The sequence below is a fragment of the Sceloporus occidentalis genome, unplaced genomic scaffold, assembly GCF_023333645.1.
Source record: "Sceloporus occidentalis isolate IW3139 unplaced genomic scaffold, rSceOcc1.0.p SCAF_1, whole genome shotgun sequence".
Lineage (NCBI taxonomy): Eukaryota > Metazoa > Chordata > Lepidosauria > Squamata > Phrynosomatidae > Sceloporus > Sceloporus occidentalis.
Window position 1 is genome coordinate 272,981,945 of NW_028316981.1, and position 25,860 is coordinate 273,007,804.

The following is a 25,860-nucleotide window of genomic DNA, read 5'->3' on the forward strand; positions in this document are numbered from 1 at the left end:
CCTGAGGAGTCTTTCTCTGTGGATTAATTGTGGTAAAGTACAACAAAAACAACATGTTACCTAAAAAGGTCTAGAATAAGCCATCTGTCCATTTTTTTAAAGGTTTTTTAAGTTCATTGGTATGAAATGTGATGCAAACTAACCTGGAAATAAGCCCCATAGCACTTATGTCCAGTCCAGAAAGAGAACAGCTCAGGAGAAACAGATAAAGAGATTGACCACTGCTGACACTCAAAATTTACCACCTGAAGCAAACACCTTACTAGAATGGTGGGATGCTGGCCCTAGGGTTGCCATAAGTCAGGAGCTCCAAACCGGGACAAATGTAGGACAAATGTAGGGCAACATTTTCAAATGTAGGACACATTTTAACAAAATGGAGGACGTGCAAAAAAATTGAGGATTTTTAAAAAATGTTAATATAAATGCATGTTTTTTAAGCATGATCAAAATGGAGGACATTTTGGCATTATTCCTAGACAGATGGCAGAAATGGACTTGCCCTCGGGTTCAACTGTACTTCTCAGAAGTGTGTACTTGGGCAAGGGACTGTGGTTTTTCTTCACTGCGCATGAGTTAGTAAAAATTACAGCAAGTTACATTGGCCGTACCTCAGAGGCTTGTTGATATCAATATCACCACCATCATCATCACTATAATTGTCCAAGAAAGGCAGACTTGTTAGCATTCAAAGTGCCATAAATACACAGAAAATGCACTTCCATACATTTAATAATAAAAAATAATGGGGAAAAAATAAAAAACAAGACAGGCGTGTATATATTTCATAATAAAAATTAATGTAATAAAATAAAACAAGCAATAATAAAAATTAATAAAATAAAACAAGCAATAATAAAAATTAAAGAAATAAAATAAAACAAGCAATAATAAAAATAATAAAATAAAATAAAACAAGCAATAATAAAAATTAATGAAATAAAATAAAACAAGCAATGATAAAAATTAATGAAATAAAACAAGCAATAATAAAAAATAATAAAATAAAATAAAACAAGCAATAATAAAAAATAATAAAATAAAATAAAATAAAATAAAATAAAATAAAATAAAATAAAATAAAATAACTATTTTATATTTTTAAAAATAATTTAAAAACCCCAAAAAACCAAGGCAGACCTAATGGCCACTGACTCAGCTCTCCTCCTCCTCCTCCTCCTCCGGCCCAATTCTGCCCTGGCCCCTTCAAGGCACCCTTCCTCCGGCTCCTTCCTCCTCCTCCTCCTCCACCTCCTCCTCTCCTCCCCTCCTCCTCCTTAGGATGGCTGGCGCGCATGCGCGCGCGGAAGGAAACGGGGCAGGCGCACGTGCGTGCAGAGGGAAGCAGGGCAGGCGCGCGCGCTGCCACTGGCCCCTGCTGAGGCCTGAGCGGCGCGCGCCAAGGAGCCTGTCCTCTTTGGCCAGCTGGCCAATGGCTGGCTGGCCAAAGCTAGGGATGAGCTCCTGTTATGGAGCCCCGTGCATGCGCGCATGGGTGGGCAAGCCCTGACGCGGTGGCGGCGGCGTTTCTGCCGCCGAGGAGACGGAGGAAGGCGGAGCCGGAGGAGGAGGTGGGTTGGCGCTGCCCAGCTCACCACTAAGAGGAGGAGGAGGTGGGTTGGCGCCGCAGCCAGCCGTATTAGTGGCAGCGGCTATGGCCGCAGGAGGAGCGGACCCCGAACCGGGAACAAGGCGTGGGGGCTCCCCAAACCGGACGTGACTGTGAGGGGGCCCCCAAAAGCGTGATTGTCACGGGGGCCGCCTAGCTGGCCCTCCTAACAAGATGTATAAAACAGTCTTTAGAATTAACAAAATTTACACTTATAAATGGATGCCATTGGAAGTCAAATATCATTTTGGAGATTTCTTGCCAAACTTCTAAATTGAATTTCAGCAGCAATAGCCTGCCATGGGGTTTTCTTGGCAAGACTTCTTCAGAGGGGAATTATGCTATTGCCTTCCCCTGAGGATGAGAGAGTGTGACTTGCCCAAAGTTTCCCAGTGGGTTTTATGGCCAAGGTGGGATTAGAGCCCTGATCTCCAGAGCTGCACGCTCAAACCGCTGGCTCTGCTTGTTCTTGTACTGTGCCTTCTCTGCTTAATTATGCTTGCTGTTATTGTGTGCCTCCAAGTTGTTTCCAACTTATGGGCCCAGAGCACCCTCCCTCCCTTTTGAGCAGCAGTTCCTGGCAACCTGAAGGTGAAACTATCATGGGGCAAGCTAAGTCAGAGGGGGGTTTCCATTGCCATCATCTGAGAATGAGAGAGCGTGACTTGGTGTGTGGTGCCTTCAAGTAATTTCCAACTTATGGCAACCCTAAGGTGAAACTATCATGGATTGTTCTTGACAGGTTTTGTTGGTGGAGGGGTTGCTATTGCTAGCCTGAGGCTGAGAGAGTGTGCTTTGAGTTTTTCCCCCAGAGGTCCTGCCCCTGAAAGACAGAAATCCTGCCCCCAGCACCCAGTGACACCCAATGTGGGAATGCCATGGAGTTTGGGCACTTGGTCTCCAAAAGGTTCGCCATCACTGATATAGGAGGTCAGAAAAATTATCTTTTACAGTACTGATATACAGTATGTGAGTTAGAGGGAAGAAAAGGAATCACAAAGGGGTGGATCTGACAATGCAGAATATTTTCTCATTCAGAAAAGTTACCTTCCTTGTTTAAAGGGAAATGGAAACAGTGGAGTGGGACAGGAACAGCAAGTTGATCACGCCCCCTTGCCTCCAGGGACTGCTGTGTGAGCTGCTTGTTTCTGCTGGGCGGCTTCCTGGGTTGTTAGAAGTGCGCAACTGCGCACCGGCCCAGGAGCCGCCCTCGGACTGCTTTTTGGACTCCATCACAGCATTTTCGCCAGCGGACCGGGGGAGATAGCCGGAACACCTGAGGAAGGCGGAGAAAGGGGCGCGCCAGGGCAGTGGCGTGTATAAAGCCAGCCTGCCTGGTCCCCTCCTCCGTCACGCCCCCTTGCCTCCAGGGACTGCTGTGTGAGCTGTTTGTTGCTGCCGGGCAGCTTCCTGGGTTGTTAGAGGTGCGCAACTGCGCACTGGCCCAGGAGCCGCCCTCAGACTGCTTTTTGGACTCCATCACAGCGCAATTTCACAGCTGCACAGTTGTGCACATCTGTGACTGCACGGAAGGCAGGGGTGACAAACCCATGCCAGCTACTTGGCAGAGAATGATTGTTGTATCTTCTCTCTGCCTTCATTGCTGTATTGTGGGGGGAGGGGGAAGGTATGGATGTGGGGAATGTTTTGGTTGGGGAGGCAGAGGGTAATTCCCTCGGCATGAGCGGGGCTCCTATTGGAGTAGTGTGGGGCAGGGAGAGGTATGGCGGTAGGAGAGTGGATCAGCGTTACAGGGGAAGGCGAGAGCGATGCTTAATACCTATCTCCCCTTCCTATCCCTCTTCTAACCAAAGAGAACTGAGGGTCATCCCAACCATTCCACAAACCCTGTCTCTGCTCCTGTGCAATGCCAGGTCTATTAAGAACAAGACCCACATCATTCATGATCTGCTTGAAGATAACAACTGTGACCTGGCTTGCATAACTGAGACCTGGCTTGGGCCTGAAGGGGAAGCTGTGTGGGCTCAGGCCCTACCTGCCGGGTACTCAGTGAAGGACCAGACCAGGTTAGGTGGGCGGAGGGGGGGTGTTGCTTTGATCCATAAAAACACCTTGTCCCTATCCCGGAACCATGTCCGTCAAACTTCCTATATCGAGTGTATCTACGTGACCCTGAAGGCCAGTGACAGTCTAGGGATTCTGTTGGTCTATCGGCCACCCCGTGCGCTAACAGACTCCCTTAACGAGCTGACACAGTTGGTCTCGGAGCTGGTGCTGGAATCCCCCAGGCTTTTGGTCCTGGGGGATCTCAACATCCCCTTCGCGGCCAACCAGATTCCATCCGGTGCGGCTCGGGAATTCATGGATACCATGACAGCCATGGGCCTGTCACAATTGGTCTCGGGGCCTACGCATTCGGCGGGTAATACACTTGATATGGTTTTTTGTACGGACATGGAAACTCCGTGGGCGGAAATAACTAATATCTCCGCCCTGTCATGGATGGATCATTTTCTGGTGGAGGCAAAAATCAAGGCATCTACCCAGATCCCTCCCGGGGGTGGCGGACCTATTAAAATGGTCCACCCTCGAAGGCTGATGGAACCCAAAATGTTCCAAGAAGCCTTAGAGGGGTATATGGTTGGGAATGACGGCGACTCTGTTGATGCCCTGACTAACATCTGGGACAGTGATCTCTCCAGGGCTATACACAGCATCACTCCCAAGCGCCCTCTTAGGCCTGCTTCCAAAAAGAAGCCCTGGTACACGGAAGATCTCCGGGCAAGGAAGCGGGTGCTGCTACGGCTAGAGCGTGACTGGCGGACACACCAGCGCTTATCCGACAAGGCTCTCCTAGACCGTCTTTTGGAGAGGCGATAGATGCAGCAAAGAACTCATTCTTTGGTGCACGTATCGCGTCCGCGGAGTCGTGTCCAGCAGAGCTGTTCAGGGTAGTGAGGGAGCTCACTCAGCTCCCCCCTGCCCTGAACCCTATTTTAGAACCATCTAAGGCCTGCTGTGACCAATTTAACAACTTCTTCGCGGATAAAACCTCTCGGATAAGGGAAGGTCTCGACGCCAGTATTAGTGCAGAAACCAGAGTAGGGGTATCCAGAGCCTCTGTGGACTCGATTATACTGGATCACTTTGAGTCTGTAGATACCGATGATGTGGACAAGATCCTTAGAAGTGTTAGGAAGACAACTTGCTCCCTCGATCCCTGTCCCTCATGGCTAGCGGCTCAGGGGGGAATGGTAGTAACTTCTATGTTACACCATATAATTAATACATCATTGAGGGATGGGCAATTTCCATCTAGTTTAAAATTGGCCATTGTAAAACCTTTACTAAAAAAGCCCTCCCTTGACCCCCTGATGCATAATAATTATCAGCCAGTATCGCTATTGCCATTCTTGGGGAAGGTGATCAAGAGGGCGGTTGCAATCCAGCTTCAATCGATCTTGGATGAAACGGATTATCTAGATCCATTTCAAACCAGCTTTCGGGCAGGTTACGGGGTTGAGACTGCCATGGTCTCCCTGGTCGATGATCTCCGTCTGGGCATGGACAGGGGTAGCGTGTCCCTGTTAGTGCTCTTGGACATCTCAGCGGCTTTCGATACCATAGACCATGGTATCCTTCTGGAGCGCCTAGTGGAGCTGGGAATCGGAGGCACTGCGCTCCAGTGGTTCCGATCCTATCTCTCTGGGAGGTTCCAGATGGTGCAGCTGGGGGACGTGTGCTCCGATGAGAGGGCCCTTAAAACTGGGGTCCCTCAAGGAGCCATTCTGTCTCCCATGCTCTTTAACATTTACATGAAACCGCTGGGAGAGATCATCCGGAGGCATGGGGCACGGGGTTATCAGTACGCTGATGACACCCAAATAGTCTTCTCTATGTCTCCGACTGATTTAGTGACCAAGGATGGCATCTCTCCTCTCGTTGCCTGTCTGGAGTCGGTAATGGGCTGGATGAGGGAAAACAGACTCAGCCTGAATCCAGAGAAAACGGAAGTACTTGTGATAGGCTCCCCTGGCCCAGGGATGGTGGTGATTCCACCTGTTCTGAACGGGATCACGCTTCCCGTGAAGGATTCAGTACGCAGTCTGGGAGTGCTCCTTGATTCGTCGCTCCACCTTACATCTCAGGTGGATGCGATGGTCAGGAGCACCTGTTATCAGCTTAGGCTGATATGCCAGCTGCGTCCCTACCTGGGCTGGGGGGACCTTGAAACGGTAGTACATGCTCTGGTAACCTCTCGTTTGGATTTCTGCAATGCACTCTACATGGGGCAACCCTTGTACCATACCCGCAAGCTGTAACTGGTGCAGAATATGGCGGCAAGACTGGTCACTAATACACCTAGGACCAGTCACATAACACCGGTCCTTAAAGACCTTCATTGGCTGCCTATTCGCTTCCGGGCGCAATACAAGGTGTTGGTTATTACCTATAAAGCCCTAAATGGCTTGGGCCCAGGGTACTTGGAGGATCGCCTCTCTCCGTACAATCCGCCCCGCACACTCAGATCGACCGGGAAGCAATTGTTAAGATTTCCGGAGGTTAGATTAGCTACTACCACCAGGAGGGCCTTTTCTACTTCGGCCCCCATCCTCTGGAACTCGCTTCCCGATGAGCTCTGCTCGGCCACCTCACTGAACCAATTTAAGAAGGGCTTAAAAACACATCTTTTCAAGCAGGCATACCCCTGACTCCTGACACCCGATGTGTTCCCCCCCCCCCCCCCCCCGTCAGCATTGTTGAGCTGGCATGAGATGTGGTTTTATCTGTGGTTTTATTGTGTAATGTTGGTGCTTATGTTGTTTTATACTGATGGTTTTTATATTGTACATGTAAATGTTGTTAACCGCTTTGATTTGAAGAAAAGCGGTATATAAATAAAATGTTTATTATTATTATTTATAATGCTTCAATAGAAACATTGCTCTTTAATTTCAGTGTCACAATACATTCACATCTATTGTTCCATTTAAAGCAGAGACAGACAAGATGAATGTTTGGACAACTTCAGTTATATATTCTCAAAGAACCTCACTGTGCACAGGCTAATCCTATGCCTGATTTGAGGCAAAACCATTTTCTCTGTATATAGCACAAATGCTTCCTCGCCTTGTTTGTGTTGACCTGCTTTGAGAAAGGACTCCATATGCATATTGAGGAACATGCATAGGGCTCCTCCATGAAGTCTAGCATCCCCACTACTTTGGAGGAGCTCTACACAAACAGACTTCTTCAAAGGACTTTTAAGAATGGGTCCCAGGTGCGTTATATTTGCATTATTTTAATTCTACTGTTTTGTAGCTGCTTTGTCACATTTTAACTATATGTTTTTAAATGTGTTTAATATTATTAACAGTTTAATTCTCTTCTCATTTTGATCTTTTGTGATTTTTAATTATGTCAATTTGTAAACTGCCTTAAGTTCAGGTTTTAGCAGGAAAGACAGGATGGTAGTAACAAAAAATAAAACTAACAGTAACAATAGAGCCAAGGATGTGGATGATGGAGCAACTATGGAGATTATCACATGGACAAATAACCTGACTGCTCCCCAACGGGATGCAGTCAGGGTGCGGGATTCAAGTGGGTATTATTGTATACAAGTTGCTGCCAATTCTGCCAGCCAAGTGCTGGGAGCTTTCCGTCTTTGAAAAGCAGCCTCCAAAACATGCCTGGGACCCGGGATGTAGCCTGGTTGCACTCACCCAGTGGAATCAGCAGCAACTTGCATGTGATAATATCTGCCTGCATCCTGCACCCTGGCTGCATCCTATTAGGCGTACGCATGACATAAGTGACATTCGGCGACATGCGGAAGTTGCGCATCGCTTACAACAAAATGGCGGCATCCCGTCCATACTCTACTGCTGCACTGTGCTAGGGTTAAGGACCGTGTGATTGGTGCACGGTCCCTAACCCTAGTATTGCCACCGACACGCCCCTTTCGTCCCATCTGTTCCAGGCCATGGTGCCCTAACAAGAAAGGCAAGCAGTGTTAAACTTGCCAATTTATTTTTCACCCAACACATCAACAATCCCACTTAGCCTTTTAGAGAATGATATAAGGTAATGGAAATATTAGGTATAGTTCATATGAGTGACACAGGATTAAGGCTTTGTAAAAGCATGTGTTCTCTCTAACAAATTATTTCCATGCCTAAAGGTGTGTGAAAATATAGGATCATCTCTAATACGGATATTATCTATGATCTAAGGGTAATTTAAGGCTTTTATTGTTCTTGCTCCTGCATGGCATTTGGGTGGGGGGGACAGGGTAATCCAGATGGCTTTCTCTTTCATTTGTAATGTTCCTGTGTTTTCACATCATATTTCTAACATACAATCCATTAAGGAGGAAAACAACATATTTTATTGGTAGTTCTAAGAACCATCCTTTTGCCTATCCCCACCACCTCCCCACCCAGGCAACAGATCCTGTCTTACCTTAGAAGGGAAGATCACTCTGGTTAGTACTTGGATTTATTTATTTATTTATTTATTTATTTATTTATTTATTTATTTATTTTCCCCACATTTCACCCAAGTTGGCACCTAAGGCGGCTCACAATGTGTGTGTGTGTGTGTGTGACTGTCAATTAATACTATGTGAAGTAGGCTACATTTCAGAGGAAGGAACTGGCAAAACAACCTCTGAGGACTTCTTGACTAAAAAAATACCTGGTAAAATTCACGGGGTGGCCATAAATCAACAGGTGACTTGCAGGCAACATCTAACACTACTTTAAAACTCTTGCCAGGTAAATGTCATGTCTGAACAAAGTTCAGGTAGAGCAGGGAAAGATAAGTGTTTTGGACTACAGTTTCCAGGATCGCCTAGGGGAATTCTGGGAACTGTAGTCCAAAACCCCTAACTTTTCCAGGTTCTGAATGAAACTACTTCAAAAATCCTTTCTAGAAGGAGATTTCTACCAAGCAGTGCCAGTAGGGCCAAATCTTGCAAGGTCAAGAGGATACAGTAAAGGAAAGTAACAGCACATGAACGCATGCTCTTGCTACACAGGCCCAGAAGTACTTGAGGTGCTTACTGAGAGGAAGAAAAGAATAATACTGTACCCAAGACAGGTGCCAAGTAGCATTTACAAGGCTATCCTCCTACAAAGAGGAAGAACTAAGGTTGTCATCACTGCCAACTGCATCTAATGTGGTTGCCTAAATCTGCCTCATGGTAGGGCTGCTCCTGAATCTTACCAAATCATAGCTACAAATATGATTTGTAACCACACATAGTCTAATATTCAAACCATAAAAGACAACATTACACAGAACATTTTGTGAGATACACATACACACATACACAAGTATGTGCAGCCATATGCTTATTGATGAAATTCTTTTTCCTTTTATTTATTTATTAACATGGTAGTATAGACTAGTAAGGATATGTTTATGCAAATGCTCTATACATTTTTAGCTATGAATTCTTTCCCATCATAGGGGAAGCTTGAGAGTCCCACTTTTCAGTTAAAGTGCATAGATTGAACATAGTGCTGAACAATCACCTCTGGAACATGTGGTAATAGTCCTCCACTGAGAGCGCTAACATATCCAGTTGCTAGGCAGTTATAATGGCTGTTGAGCTGTTTAATTAATTTAAAGGGAGGTAGTTATATAGGCAGGGAGCCTAGAGAGAAGCTATAAATTCTACGCCCCACTTCCTGGAGCTCAGAGCCAGAATTTTTCTTTGTAAGATTCGACCTTCAATAAAATTTGTTCTCCTTTTTGACCTTAATCAAAATTCCAGCTTTCCCTTGTATGCAGGACCCAGACTCCAGCCCTCTGGGTTCAAAGTCTGTACTGTAAAATCTCATCTTTCTATCAATGACAAAGTTATCCTTTGATTCTGAAGCTGTCCTAAGAATAGTACATTTGCCCTGAGCCTGAGAGGATACAAAGATTCCCCTAGAAACTGTTATGTGACTTTTGCTGTGACCTTAGTAGAATCACACTTCAGATTCAACCCACCACTACCGCCACCACCATCTGAAACACTAAATTGCAGTAAGCATAGTGGTGATCCAGGAAATCCAGTGCCATCGGCACATGTCTTGTATCCATAGGAAAATAAATCCTTAACGATTCTGTTGCTGCTGCTATTTGAAATGCTCTGATGCTCTGAACTGTTGTCTGTTTGAAGAGTTTCTGCCAATGACTGCAGAAGGAGGAAGGGATAAGGAGACAAATGGTCCTTGAAGTCATCTTTAGTGAGAACAATCCCATCTTGCCATTTTTCCTTCATCTGAGGGGCTGTCAGAGAACAGTCATTTATGTCACTCTGGGCAAATCTTATGCTCTAAATATCAGGGGAAGGCAATGGCTAACTTCCTCTGAACAAATCTTGCCAAGAAAATCCCATAGAATCATAGAACTGGAAGAGACCACAAGGGCAATCTTGTCCAACTCCCTGCCATGCAAGAACTCACAATCAAAGTACCCCTGACACATGGCTATCCAGCCTCTATTTAAACCCCTTGTGGCCTCAGGGTTGCCATAAGTCAGAAATGACTAGAAGGCACACAAGAACAAGAGTATTTGAGGCTGCCCAGCTAAAATTTGGTTTCAGATAAAGAACCACCTTTAGTCAGGAAGGTGGGGGTATTGAAATTGCTTATCAAGAGATATCACATGGGCAGCAGATTAAGCAGGCAGGCACACACCTGGCCACAGTCTTTTTCTGCTGAGGCAAGGCACATTACAGTATTTTTTTTAAATGTATAGATTGCAGTGTTTGATGAACAACAATCAGTGCAATGATTGTCACTGGAATCTCACAAGTGAGTGATGAAGGTCATCCTTTCTGATTTGTCTCTGATATCTAACACATCTGACATGTGTTTTCACATGACTAGACTCACTAAACTGATATATTTTGCTGTCTGAAGTGGTGCAGAAAAGATACACACTTATGCTTACACAACATTCAGAGTGCATAGTACGCAAACCTAGCTTTGTTATTTTGGGATACAAGCCAGAAAATTCCATAAGTACTAGGAGTAAACATATACATACCATATACAAAAAGTAACCACAGTTACCAGTCATCACATTATTTTGCAAAGGGAACATTGTTATACCTTCCTTACCCCAAAGCATAATACGTTACAGGTGATGTCATTACCTGTAATGCGTTACTTCCAGCCTCTACCTTATGCACAGTTAGTGGGCCACCAGCTGTTTACCTTAAGGCACGTGCCTTCTTCGCAAGCATTTCATCAAGTGTGAAGTAGCACTTAAGACCACTTTGTTAAGGTATAGATTGCTAAAGCAGATATACAGGAATATTCAGGTCTACCTTGCTGAAACATGCTTGAGGCTTTGACAATGAAAGTAATAACTTGAATCCTAACAAAAACCTTTCTGTTCTACCAGATGGCTTGTGGTCTGACTTAGTACAGTAAAGAGAGGGGGATATAAACCAGGCGTGGTGAGGGATCAGTTACTTTTCAAACTCTGACTGTAAATCATGCAAAACTAGGCAAATGAACATTCCATCTGCAGCAATTGTATTTAGGAGAGTACATACAGAATGTAGTAGCACGAAATGCCTACATGCATGAAACACCCACATGAATGCATGCTTATATTGCTTGTTCAAACTGACTGCTTTAAAAAAATAATTAAACAGAATTTATTGCCAAGTCTTCTAGGCATCTCTTGAAGCTGCATCTAGGATATCTGAGCCCAAATTATACATATACAGAGATGTAGAAGTTCCAGAAATTTTGATGCCATGGGGGGGGGGGAGGACAGGAGGGGGGTGGAATAATGGATATTTTGGGAAACATTGAAAAACTCAGTATTTGTAGACTGAAAGTCAGTGTGCTACTTTCAGAATATTATGAATACATTTATTTGCCAAAAATGATCATGCTTAATATATTAAAAATATATTTTATTCAGAATATAGTTACAGATTCAGCTTTTTTATACACACACACTGCTACAAATTGGGCTACTGGGCCCTGAACATATGGAACACCAGAACTATAAGGAACCTCTTTGATTTTGCCAATTTGAGAAGCAATACACACACACACACACACACACACATATACATATATATCATCACCATCATATTCAGTAAAATAGAGAAAATCATTATGTTTCCACTAGTTTGTAATGAACAGGTCTGCTCACCTTTGTCCCCCACCCTGCATCTTGCCCATATTATAGCAGCACAGGGTGGGATAGGGCTGACCTCTGCTGAAAGACGGCTTAAAGACGTCTAAAAGCTACTAAAGTAAAATTTGAAACAATATTTTTCTTATTGGGGATGCTGAGAGATGCAGATTTAGAGAAGAAATTTGGAAAAATTATATTTTATATGGTGACAGCTGCCAGAATGGTAATAGCAAAAAAGTGAGAAAGTAAAGACGAACTGTTATTAAAACACTGGTACATGAAATTATATATGATAGAATCAGATAAACTTACAAATATGTTAAGAGAAGGAAGAGAAAAAAGTTGGGGAAATGAATGGGCACCTGTTATTAAATATCTTGAAGAAAGAACAAAGGAAGTTCCAGAACCTATAGAAAAGAAAAGTCATAAAAGTATAAAGCATGAAAAACACATTGATGAGAATAAGTTCTCATGGGCATACGATAATCTGGGAATATTTTATTGTGATATGTGAAAATAATTTGTATAACTCAAGGGAAATAAAATATTGGAAAATATAGAGTGTACGAAATAAGGAATGAATGATAGAATACAGGAAAATTGATACATTTATAGGTTTATTATGTTAAAATATAGGATTAAAATAATGGTGTATTATGATACAAAATAAAAGGTATATATCAGTTAAAATGGAAAGGTTGTAAAAATATAACTGAAAAAGGAGAAATATAACTGGAAAATACATAAAAACAGATATTTTCAGTTTGAAGGATGGGAAGTGATTTTGTTATTTGTTATTTGTTTCTGTTTTGTCTATTTGTTTAGTTGTTGTATTTGTTTGTTATCTGTTTTGTTGTATTTTAATTAATACAAATATTTTTTTAATTTTTTTTTTAAAAAAAGACATCTAAAAGCTAGACAAAATTTTTATTTTTATTTTTCACATAAGTGCAGAACACTAACAGGAAATGTTTGATTCCAGCCAGATAGAGGTAAGTTCACCTTGTGATGAAACTATATATTATAAACTAGTTCAAGCAGTGACCACAAGATTTATATCATGATCTGGCAATTCAGAAAACATCCCTGTTGGGTTTGGGCTAAATCAGAGGATGTCTAATTCAACTCTGATCCAAATCTAAATCTTCCCATTGTCTATGAGTGGACAATTTGGGCATCTTTCGAAGCCTGTATTTTTACGATTCCGCACCCCCCCCCCCCCCAAAAGAAAAACACACACAAAGAAAGTCAGTTTCAAGGGAAAATAATACTTTTGATAACAAAGCCCTTTCAGTCATTCAAAGCTGTATAGACTGATGCTAAGCATACTGCTTTAGAAGTTTGGTCCTATGCAACAATATTGATCTGTCAAGTAAGAGACTTTCATATAAACTTGGACTTCATCAGCCGTCCCCAGACTTTTGGCCTCCAGGTGGTCTGGACTAATATACCCACCATCCACTACTGTAGGCCATACTTGCTGGGGCTGATAGGAGTTCTAGTCTATAACATCTGGGTTATAGAAGCTGGGTAACAGGAGGCTGGATCTCATCAATATGAACGAAGGCAATTTAATTATATAAGATATAGAAGCATTTAATGAGACAGTGATTGGGCAAGCAGGTTGTGGTAGATGGCAATCATTTACCACACCCTACACATCACTGTGCTTATCTGTTCACCCAGGGGTTATTGTGGGCCTCCACATTTGCGGCTTTGACTTTTGTGGATTTGATTATTCATGGATTTGATTATTATGTTCTCTCTAAGTCCTCCAGCACAATGCTACTGGAAGTTGACCATACAGTTATGCTGGAGGGCCTAGAGATTCCTAGAGAAAACATATCTCTAGGCATTTGAGGGTCTTCCAGCATGATTTTATGGGCAACATCCAGAGGATGTTGACCACAGAGTTGCACTTGAAGACCTAGAGATTCCTACAGAAGTGTTCTCTCAAGTTTAAAAAAATAGTGTTTTTTCCACTTTCACAGGGATCCTTTACCCCAACCCCAATTAATATGGAGGGCCCACTGGACTATGGTGATGGGTATGGGGTGAATAACTAAACTAGAATGAAACAATCTTTCAGAAAATTTTAAAAAATGATTGCAACAATATTGTCCCTCTGTGTATGTTAACATTCCCCTTTTCAAAATAAGCATGTTTTTGTTATTAAACATTTTGAAACTGAAAAAATAGATAATATATCTTTTATATTCCAGTAAATGGGAATATCAGAGAACTTTTAGGAACAGCAAACTATTTTCAGTAAAGAAATGTAGACCTTACACATCCCCCCGCCCCCAATACCATATCATCAAAAACATTACACCCACTTGCAAATGTTTAAATTATTTCACCATTTACGTCATACTCAAATTTAGTCTGTTATTAAAGGTAACACCTTAACTACAAAGAGTGCAAACTGTAATGGAAATCTCCACCTCAATGGAATATTATAACCTATAAAATTTCCTAATGGCCTAATCCACAAACCAGTTGAATCCATTGAGGAAAAAAAGTACAAAATCTCTTACACAGAAAGTATTTATTTATTTGTGAGCACTAAAGTCTGAATCGTCCAAGCCATGGTATTCCCCATCACCATGAGAGGTGGACAGTGAAGAAAACAAACAGAAAGAGGGTAAACCTATCTGATATGTGGAGCTGGAGAGCAATGCTGGGGATACCATGGACAACCAAAAAGTCAAACAAATGGCTCCTAAAACAAATCAGGCTGAACTCTCCCTGAAACTTAGGGGCTCGACACACTGCTCCAAAAGGGTGGGCTGGAGCCGCCCATTTTTTCTCCCGAGGGAGCCTGCAGCTAAAAGCAGGTTCTTTTTGGTGTACGCGGGCGCTGCCATCAGTGCACCATTAGAGCACTGTGGCACATTAGTGATGCAAGCACGGCACCCTGATGTACGGATGCAGCAGTGCACTTGTGTGATCGTGGTGGCCCCCATGATGGCAGCATCCGTACAGACTAGGGTTTGGGAGCATGTGGTTGGTGCGCACCTCCAAACCCTAGAATCAGTGCTGGCACATCACTTGCCATCCGTCTGTCTCAGGCCTAAGATGACGGAACTGAGGCTGTCGTACTTTGGCCACATCATGAGAAAGTATTAGAAAAGACAGTAATGCTAGGAAAGTCAGATGGCAATAGAAAGAGAGGATGACCACATGCTAGATGGCTAGACTCAATCAGGGAGGTCATGGGCCTGAAGCTCTAGGACTTGAGCAGAGCAGTAGAGAATAGGGGGTCTTGAAGATGTCACATTCACAGGCTCACATAAGTCAAGGTCAACTCAAAGGCAGTTAACAACAACAAATAAGAATGCTATGTATGCAGAGATTGTAACATGTGAACATGTGGGTTTTACCTTATGTACATGTAGCAACTATCTGCTCAGAAGATGCACATATATCTGTTTAAATAGCAATTCTGTACTGAAATCCTATGCAGGGGTAATCCCTATTGAGCACAATTAAAATTGGTTTAAAGTGAACATGCACAGAACTGGAATGCAAAGGGATCTTGTACCACCTTTGAGACAAACTGACAAAAGAGGTTGGTAACATAAGCTTTTGTAGACTAAGTATGAATAGACATCTTGTAGCACCTTTGAGACTAACTGAAAGAAAGACATAGGCAAAAGTTGGCAGCATAAGCTTTTGTAGACTTAAATCTACTTCCTTATAGCCTGCCTAATCACAAGGAATCCGGGCAGGTTACAGCAATTAAAATACATAGAAAATACAATAAAATTCAAAATCGTCCCTTCCCAACCCCAACCCCCTCATCCCAATACTAAAAGTACAATTAAATAATCACAGTTTAAAAACAATAAAATACAATAGTATTAAAATTAGGGGGAAATTGGTGAACAGAGCAACAAAAATCACAGTATGCAGGGAGAGGGGCTAAGTTGGAAAGGCCTGCCAGAAGAGATCCTTCTTAAGAGCCTTTTTAAAGGCTATACGAGTAGAGATGTGGCGGATCACCTCCAGCAGGTCATTCCATAGCTTTGGAGCAGCAGTAGAGAAGGCCCTCTGGGTAACTGAAGTTAGCCTAGATTTTTTCGGCTGAAGTAGATTCTTCCCCGAGGACCTTAGTGTGCGTGACGGACAGTATGGGAGAAGGCATTCCCTTAAGTATTCTGGAACCAAGCCATGTAGGGCTTTAAAGATGATCACCAAGATCTCTGATTCTACAGACTAACATGTCTATAACCTTTTGTAGACTAAGTGTTTGCACAGGCCAGAATGCTGACACTGCCCTGATGCCTTCCCACTACCTTGCACACTCTGTTGTCACCCTGATCAGCACTGCCCAGTGACACTACTGTCACACATCACTCATTCTGAGGCCAGAACAAGGCACCAAGCATTGGCTATATGTCTTAGTGCCTCATTGTGACTCAGAGCAAGCAAAGTGTGCCAGGGCGGTGCCAGACAGCACAGTGGAATGCAGTGTAAACAGCTGCCCAGCATCACAACAGAGGGCTCCAGATCTTCCAATAAGATCCAGAGCAAAGGGTGACTTATTTTAAACCACTTGGGAGAGGGGATATACAGCGGGTTTAGTGCTGACACTGTCCAGACAGTTTGCACCAGAACCAGGGATTGGGCCCTGAATCATCATTGCTACTCATCATAGTAACGAGGGAAGGATTTTTATTCATTTCTTTATTTGCCCATGGAAACAGGGCCTAAGTCTTCTTCATCAGATGTATGACTTTCATTCCAAAGGTTGCACTAGAACATAAGTAGTACTGGACAACCATTCAGCCTAAACCTAGACCTAACAACTGCTCAGAAAGTAACAGATCTCTGTGGTACAGATGATTTGCAAAAATCAGCAGATGAAGCTTTTCACATCATAGGGTAGTATCCAAAATTACTAACAACTATAATTCAACAAGAAACCTCTACTGGGAACATAACTAGCTGAGCATGAGTGCTTTCATTTGCTAACTTCACCTGGGATCTGAAAAGAAGAGTCCTGCTGTTTCCTAACCTAATAAGCATCCCTTTCCTAATGGGCATCCCTTTCCCTTTAAAACATATCTCAGCTCCCTATGAAGCCCAGGGTGTCCCAATGTTCAAGCATCCCTAGACAACCCATTTTTAAAAAGACCCTTTACCTATAGGGGTTTTTATTTCCAGTCCCCACAAAATTATTTTTAATACAGTTACTTCTAAATTTTAAAATCTATGTAGAGAGAGAACTCAATAAAATTTCTTCCATGACTCCTAGAGGGTGTAAAAATACTTCATTTGTATGTTTTTAAATGGAAGTATGAGTGGAGGTACAGCTCTTCCAGGTGCAGCAAGGGTATGTGTGGCTTTTGGCCCCCGAAAATTACCCACCTCTTCTTTAACAACTGAGATAGTCAACTAATACTAGGCTTTAATGTCATTGCAAGTTGGCAACTGTTGCAAACAATGTACATTTTAAGTTTTTGATTGTCTAGCAGACATTTAAGTCAGATACAAGACACAACCAACAAACATAAAAACAAAATTAGTTGCAAACCTTATGGTATAAAATGGTTTGCCTTCATTTTTGTTCAACTCCCATCAAGAGAAATGAGAACTGTTACCCATAGATTAAAATTATAACTCTGAAGCCACAGTTTTCACAACAGTTATCATATCCCACTGCCAAAATTTGGACAAATTTGCCAGTTCTTTCAGAAGCCAGTTGCAGCCAGCTTACCTTTGTGGAATGCATATGATATAGCTAAGGTCCAACACATCCATATGATATTTTTTAACATCTTGACCTGCAACCAATGAAGACACAAAATAAAGTGTTTAGAAGTAGTTTTTTATAACCAAGTGTATAAGTAGTTATTTATAAGCAAAATAATAAATACTTATTCTGATAATCATATAGATGGCTTTTTGCAATATGAATTTCCTTAGCTGTGTCCCTGCCATGTACTATCAAAGTGGGCCTGCAATATTTAATCAATCAATCAATCAGTTAAATTGATGAGTTTTTAAAATAAATAATAGTAATAAAAGCTTTATTTTTAGCCCGCCTTTCCTGGGATCAAGGCGGGTCACAACAGCCAAAACATGATACAATCAATATACAAAAAATTAAAATAGAAAAGATACAAAATCTCACAATATCTTAACAACAGTTAAAATCCAGTTAAAAATTTTTTTCCAACTAGCACAGGATTACAAGAACAATGAGGAGAGAGAAGGGGGCAACATGGAATGTTAGGGGTAAGCCTGCTGGAACAAAAAAGTTTTAAGCCCCTTTTTGAAGCATTCCAGGGAGGTGGCTGAGCGGAGCTTGTTCGGAAGTGAGTTCCAGAGGATGGGGCCAGAGATAGAAAAGGCCCTCTGAGTGGTGGTAGAATATCTTGCCTCTGGGACACATAACAATTGCTTCCCAGCAGATCTGAGTGTGCGGGACGGAATGTATGGGGAGAGGCAGTCCTCCAAGTACCCTGGGCCCAAGCCATATAAAAGCTCTTAATCAACTAAAAAGGTACATTTAAGTAATCAGTATGTGCATGAAAGTTTGTCTGTACACATGTATATGTGTGGAAAGAGAAAGACCACACAGAAGGAAAGCACAATCTTACAGGAGTCCCATTGTATAGGTTGTAATGTTTATTCTGTTATTTCAGAAGTAATGTTTATAACCACATGCAAATTTAACTGATCAATTAAAAGGTGCCTACGTTGAAAGTCATATGATTAATTAACTAAGGATGAAATTTTAGAAGCACTCACTAGAGCAGCAAATCTCACTGAACTCAATAAGACTAACTTTTGAAAAGGTAACAGGTGACAGGATCTCACTGCAAGTTATCTTTAAGAAGCCCCACTTCAAAGATAGTGATTATTATTTCAGACGTCCATGGTCATTTTTCAAGGATCAAATCAAATCAAAGCATCTACAATCCTGGATTGTTTTAAATCTCTCTAAACTCTCACATGTTTCTTTTGCATTTAGGTCCCTTTACTGGCTATTAGATCAGGCATGGACCCATTTTAAACTTTTGTTTCTTGTATTTACAGCTCTCAGTTCTAATCTCCCCTAGTACCTGGCTATGCACCATCTAGGAATTTAAGATCTACAGGCAAAGGATGATTGTCTGTTCCATCGACATCTTTGTCAAAGCTGTTAGCCTTTCAAGGTCTGGCTCCGCATCTGTGGAATAATCTTCCTTTGAACTTCCAGATGGGGGAGGATCCCATCAATTTTCATAAGGGGTTGAAGACCTTCCACTTTGATTTTGTTTTTTTATTATTTATTTATATACCGCTATTCCAAAGATCATAGCGGTGAACAGCAAGTAAGCTAATTAGCAAGTAAGATTTGCTAGATTAAGATGTTCAGTTGTTCCTGAGCTTGCTGAAATGAGTAGTGGCTAGTGGGAAGCTGGAAATTTTGTTACATTTTATTGGCGGGTTATAGACCGCCCATTTGGGGCGGTCTGCACCCGCCCCTTTCCCCGGTGTATCGGGGCCTCAGTGTGCAGAGCGGCAGCCGCTGAGGCCCCGATCTGCCGCTTTTCAGGCTACGGGGAAGCAGCAAAACGCCGCTTCCCCGCAGCCTGAAAAGGGGTATCCCTGGGGCTTCAAGCCCCAAGGACACCCCACTTGGCCCCTTTCTCCATTGCTTCGCTGGGCGCAGCTGTCTGAAGGCTGCGCCCAGCGAAGCAAAGTGCCGCCGCAAACCAGGAAGGAGCTCCGAAACTGAGTTACTTCCTGGTCCGCGGAAAGGGCGCCCTAGGCGCCTTGGCGCGGACCGACGACATCATGTCCGCGCCACCCCGTGTAGAGGCGGCGCGGTCGTGACGTCGTCATGGCGGCCCCCATGTGGAAGGGGGGTCGCCATTTTGTACGGACTCAATCCGTACTAGGGTTAGGGGGGTGCAGAAGCACCGCACCTTCCTAACCCTAGTACGGACTGAGTCCGTACTTTAATGGCGGTTTGTAACCCGCCATTGTCTCTTTCTTTGATTGTATACATTTAATGTTCTGCTTTATGGTTAAAAGAACATTATAAATAAATATTGTTGTTTAGTTATTGTTGTTATAATTATTATTGATTGGTGCTTTCTCACACCTTCATTTGATTGTTGCCAAAGTCTACATCAAATGGGGCTTATTCAGGGATAGCTGCATTGGCCCTGTAGCAAAGTATAATAACACTCAAAATCCACAAACAGTGACACCTTTATTGCACAAAATACAGTACATGTTGCAAGCTTTCAATGCTCCACTGGCCTCCTCCTTGCATAACGATAATTAAAAAGATACAGAAGGGGGGAAATATGAAGAAGTTAATCACAATCTTGTATTTTGTCAAGATGTGGCTGTTCTCAGATCAGTTGGTACTGGAGGGAAATTCATGCAGATTGGCCTCTCCTCCTTCTATCCATGTGGGTATTCCAGGAAATAAAAAAAAACAAAGTTCCACTAGCAAGACAGAAAGAAATGCTCTTCATGAGATCCAAGTTGCCTCCATCTTTTGTAGTGAGCTTGTGGGCTTTTTTGTTGTGTCAGAGACTAGAACACAAACCAATATATTCAAATTTCTAGAAAACAGATTCCACCTAAACATAAGTAGGAACTTGACTGTAAAAGCTGTTTATCAGTGGAACACACTGCCTCAGAGGTTGATGTACTCTCCATCCCTTTAAACAGAGGTTAGATGGGCATTTTCCAGAAATGTTGTGTGTTCCTACACAGCAAGGGATGGGATGGATGGCCATGTGAGGCCTTCACACTCTAAGATTCTGTGATTCTGTTATTATAAGTTGTAACAGCTTGATCTAATTATCTATCTAGCAGCCATCCATCTGCACCCTCCTGAACTAGCTGGTCTGTTGCTTTTGCATGGGGTTTTTATAGCCTGGTGACCTCCAATGACACTCAGTCATACAAACCCATAGTCCTTCAGGAAATGTTTCTAGAGTGGCTCCAATAGACAGAGGTCCACCTTTGCAGGTGGATCACACTAGCTGATAAATGTTCACAATTCAAAATGACAACACATTTGTTATGAATGAAGCTGGGCACCTAGCAGCAAACAAAACCAGGACAATAGTCATTTATTTTATTTTATTTTATTTTATTTGAGAAGCAGAGAAAAGGACAAAGGGGAAAAATGAACATGGAATACAGCAAAGGTGGGATGAGGTAAAATGAACAAAGTGGAATAAAAGAAAGAGGTGTGTGTTGGGGGGGGGGGGGGAGGCTTCCAGACATCTTGTTCTCTGAACTGTAGTTCAGCAATGCAGGAACACTCGGCTCATGCCTTACTTGTGTATCTTCCATAGGCTGGCTTTTGTGCAAAGAAAATTCTAGATTGGATTGCTCTTCAATCTGATCTACAGAATTCTTTTCATATTCTTAGATAGTATGGCACTGGTCAAATATGATGATTTCCATATTCATCATAATATGATTAAAATTGGAGATAACATGTAATCTACATGGCTCATGGTCACATTGAATTAGTTATACAGTGATAATTTAAATTAAGGAAGGCCTACAACCCTGATTCCAGTAATGAAAGGCCTAGGACTACATATGATGTTTCCTAACAGTGCAACTTCAAAAGTTAAACCAATTAACAGCCTTTCCTGTTATCTCCAGACTCCTATGAGTCAATACAAATTCATTTTTCCTACTAGAAAGACAATATGTTTCTCCCTAGATTCCATATGGATTTGCTAAGTTATTATATTTAGTTTACCCTGGAGTTCTGAAATTATTTGTTGAGATTGACTTTTCCTCTTTGTTCATATTTTGTGACAGAGCCTACAAAGGTATCTTCTTCTGTTTGGGGGGAAATTGTCAACATGTGCTATAGTTTTTGAATGAGTTGTGTGGATGGAGATGTAGAATAGATAGACTAGTTAGCAGGTGCCAAAGGGATTGTCCTGTTAGTCTGTTGCAACAAAATGACAAAGAATGGTGTGGTCCATTAGAACTAGCAGATTTGTTACAGCATGAGTTCTCATGGACTATATAGCCCACTTTCTCAGATGGTCTCTAGTCTGTAAAAATTCATGGAGTAATAAATCTGGGAGAATTAAGACTCAGAGGCAATGATTTCTTATCCCTAATAACGAACCCCAATTACTCATCTCAGAACAAAACTGCATGTGTTTTTCAGTGCTGGTTTGCTGCCAAAATTGTGTCAAGGTCTCACCATTCTCAGAATTACCTTACATTTTCCTCACCCATCTCCATATTATTAGCTGTTTCCTGCTGGGAAAGGGGATGAGGAGCTACATGTGTTGCAGGTGGAACAGAAACAAAATGACACTAAGGTTACCATTTTAAATGGCTGTGCTGTGTGCATGCAACCTCAGAATTCTGATGTTTTAGAGGTACATCTTGCTGTTGTATTCTTCTTTTTTAATGCAAGGCTTACAAAAGTTAGGTTCCAAGCTCTAGGTTTATGGCACAGATAGGAAAAGTGGAACCTGCTGACCACATGTGACACCAATACCTTTTTTGCCCTGACCACACTCCCTAAAACACTACAAGAGCCCTCAGAGGCCCTGAAACAAGCATGGTTCCCAGTCTCTTATCCCTTTAAACTGAGAGTTCTTTGCTGTTTGTCAGCTAAGCTGTATCTGTATCTGGGCTCTCCCCTAACAAACAATAGTATATAGTCCAAACAGGTAGATTTAGCATAAACCTAAGCACTTTTAAATACTGTACTTTCAGAATGAGCAGGCAACCTAATTATCTTTTAGGCTTTTTTTATTAAAATGGACAGATATATCATCATACATGTGCACACAAGGAGGAACACAAACTACTCATTGTCCTCACATAACTTATATATTGACTTTACATTTCATGTTTAAGACATCACCCATCTTACATCTTGTTAGTGTCTTAGCACACATCACTATGAGGCAGCCATACAGTCTAACATCTATTAAATACTATCTAAAGTGTCATCTTTGGATGAAACACAGATACCTCTGTTTCACTGATATGCATCCATGGAAAATAATACTCTTCCATTGGCATTTATCTATCTAACTAAAACATACGGTACATATTCACTATAGCCTGTAAAATACTGAGAGCAGGGGTACTTTCTCCCTCTCTCTTACCAGCATGTTATGAGTATTTATTGGCTAGGAATAGAGGCAGCAGCATAGCAGCTGCCATAAGAAGCAAGGCCTGACTTGTGGGAGAAAATGTACCTTTTGTCTCTCATGTGGGAGTTTTGTACTATCTCTAGCATCTGTCTGTCCATTCAGAGACAATTACAACTAATCCCTGTTAATGTCAACAAAGAGTCTCCCCTCTTCTGGGAAAATACATTTCAGTGGCCATCAGAAGACCACTAAATGACCAATCTCTGGTCATCCCTATGCTGTCTGCCAATAACTAGTTGCATCAGCCTGACTGCAAATAATTGCATCAGCCTGATTATTCCTTACACAGATATTTGGCTTTTTTACACTAGATGCAGACTTATTTTCTTAATAGTCTATCTTCAAGGATTTTGCAAAACACGTATCAAAACAGTGTTCAACCTGTAACATCCCCAAAATTCAGAATGCTAAAAAAAAAAACCCTGCTCCAAAATGTGGCAGTTTGTGTAGTTTCCCTCCCCCCCAGACTGCCAGAAATCCTTCAACCTCTCAAAACTAGGAGAGCCAATTTTCAGCCAAAAATGAAACCAAAGGTGACATGACATCACTTTCAGTTCTCTGGAGTCACACTATGCAGCCCACTGGAGATGTAAGGCCAAAGTTGGTCCCTGTCTCTAGCACAGTTGCTCACCATTGTTTTATGATAAATGTAGTCTATAGTAATCCTTTGGCTGTGAAATATTATCTAAATCAGTGGTCCCCAAAATGTGCCCTTTAAGGGATTTTGGACTTCAGCTCCCAGAATCCCAGACTATTGGCCAACATGGTTGAGGCTTCTGGGAGCTGCAATCCAAAATCTCTTAAAGGGCACAGTTTGGGGACCATTGATCTAAATAGAAGTGATCTGGCATGCATGCTCCATCTTTTTGGTACCAGGGTAGAATTATAGAGTTGGAAGAGACGACAAGGGCCATCCAGTTCAACCCCCTGCCATGCAGGAACTCACAATCAAGGCACCCCTGACAGATGGCCATCCAGCCTCTGTTTAAAAATCTCAAAAGAAGGAGACTCCACCACTCTCTGAGGGAATGTGCTCCACTCTTGAACAGCTCTTACTGTCAGGAGGTTCCTCCTGGACACGCTGCAGAGTGTATTTGATCCTGCTCTTAGTTTTCTGTATCCATGTTATATTTTATGCTTATTAGTGCTATCTTTATTCATTTTATATTGTGAATTTTTTCCATTATGTTAAAATTATGTTTTAAATTATACTGTACAAAGACTTAAGAAATTTATTTTATGAGGTGGTCAATATATTAAATAAATAAAACTACTGATACTAACAAAAGCAATTTCCCTTCTGTTCCAACACAAGACATTTCTCATACGAAGTCAAACCACCTAGCTCAGAATCATCTGCATTACAATGTCTGCTAGTGCTTCTCCGGGGATCTTTCAATCTTGGTCAGTATTCAGTAGTGGCTGATGCACTGTCCAGAGCATTCAACAAAAAAGAGGCAAATGGAGAGACTAGCTTTGACACAATTAATGTTGATCTACAGTTACAAAATTTGCCGGTGTTTACAAGAACATGGACTGAACTGAGAGAGGGCTCAAGCCATGATGACACCTTCCAGTTGGTTATAAGGATCATCACTGTAATCTGGTTAGCACCAAGAACACCTAGCCCACATTGTCATCATGGAGTTGACCTCACTGTGATTGATGAAGTAGCACAGATTATTAGATACGAGGTAGCTAGTTACCTTGAAATAGTTCCTTTTCCATTTTCAATTAAATAGTTACTTTTACTTTTCAATAGGTTATGGCAAATATTATTCTGAAAATACTTAACTTCAGAATTACATTTTTAAAAGTAAATAATTGTTTTAAATCTATTTTGTAAAGATATAAAAGAAACAATAGAATTTCTGGAGTACAGACTGAACTATTTGCACTAACACACGTGATGTGCATGATTTAATAAAATAACTTTACTTTCCCTAAAAAAAGAAAAATAAATAGTTACTTTTCAAAATATAATAAATCCATTGGTCTATATTTTCCAGGCATGGCATACTGCATTCTCAGAACTGATAATGTCCTTCAATTAAAATTATTTATAATTTAAGATGCTATCTATGCAATATGATTTAAAGTAACATCTGGAAAATCCCTAGTCAAGGGTGCTAGCAGAAAACCAGAGAAAATTGTCAAATGGTTGCTGAAAAAAAGTCTAGGATTCAAAAACAAATCTGTTCTTTGGCACTGCTCAATTGCAGGGTAGTATCACCAGAAATCAGAGACTGCTTTAGAGAGCTACTGTTTCATAGCAAACTCAGAATCAAATTATCATGGATGAAACAGAACACAGAAATTCATCACTGTATTCATCACTGTTGGCATCGCAATGAAAACTGAAACAACATTAACAACAGCAATGACAACAGCAACAAGACATTATACAACAGGATCATGAACAGTGAACCCTTTACAAGCCCAGTATGAGGTGTGAGTGTACAATGGTAACAAGTGGGATCAAATTACTATTGTCCATAAAGAAGTAATGGGCAAATGTTAAGGTGCCACCTTAATGGGCAACTGTTAAGGTGCAACAGACATCTCATTTAGGTCCCTAAAGGAGAAGGAAAAGAGAATCACATAGGAGAAACAGAGTAGGGAAAGGAAAATTATTCAGGCAAACAATTCACAAATCACATAAACAGATAATTGAAGCAACTTTGAAAATTAATCTGTCCTGCTGAATATAAAAGACCTCTCTGAGAGAATTACAAACACTGTTAGTTTCTGAGACTATGTAAAATAACACCTTGGGAAAGGGATTGGTAAGGGTAGTGTGACTGTCCTTTAAGAATTTTTATAGGACCTTCAATAAAACAATCCACTGGATAACTCATCACAGGATACCAAATATTGGGTATAATGAATGATGACTGCTGAAGTCGTGATAAGACAATCCTGTATGCTAAAATAAAATGGCAATATACCGGTTCTGGAGCAGCC

General features: G+C 41.8%; 1 protein-coding gene across 1 annotated transcript in view; it reads right to left on the bottom strand.

Moving 5' to 3' along the window:
• Positions 1 to 25,860, bottom strand: part of LOC149323872 (versican core protein-like) — a 179,607-nt gene that overhangs the window by 135,193 nt on the left and 18,554 nt on the right. The window contains exon 2 of the mRNA XM_089493620.1: positions 17,454 to 17,520. Within this exon, the coding sequence (XP_089349746.1) occupies positions 17,454 to 17,514 (61 nt within the window). The 5' untranslated portion in view covers positions 17,515 to 17,520. The remainder of the gene's footprint in view (positions 1 to 17,453; positions 17,521 to 25,860) is intronic.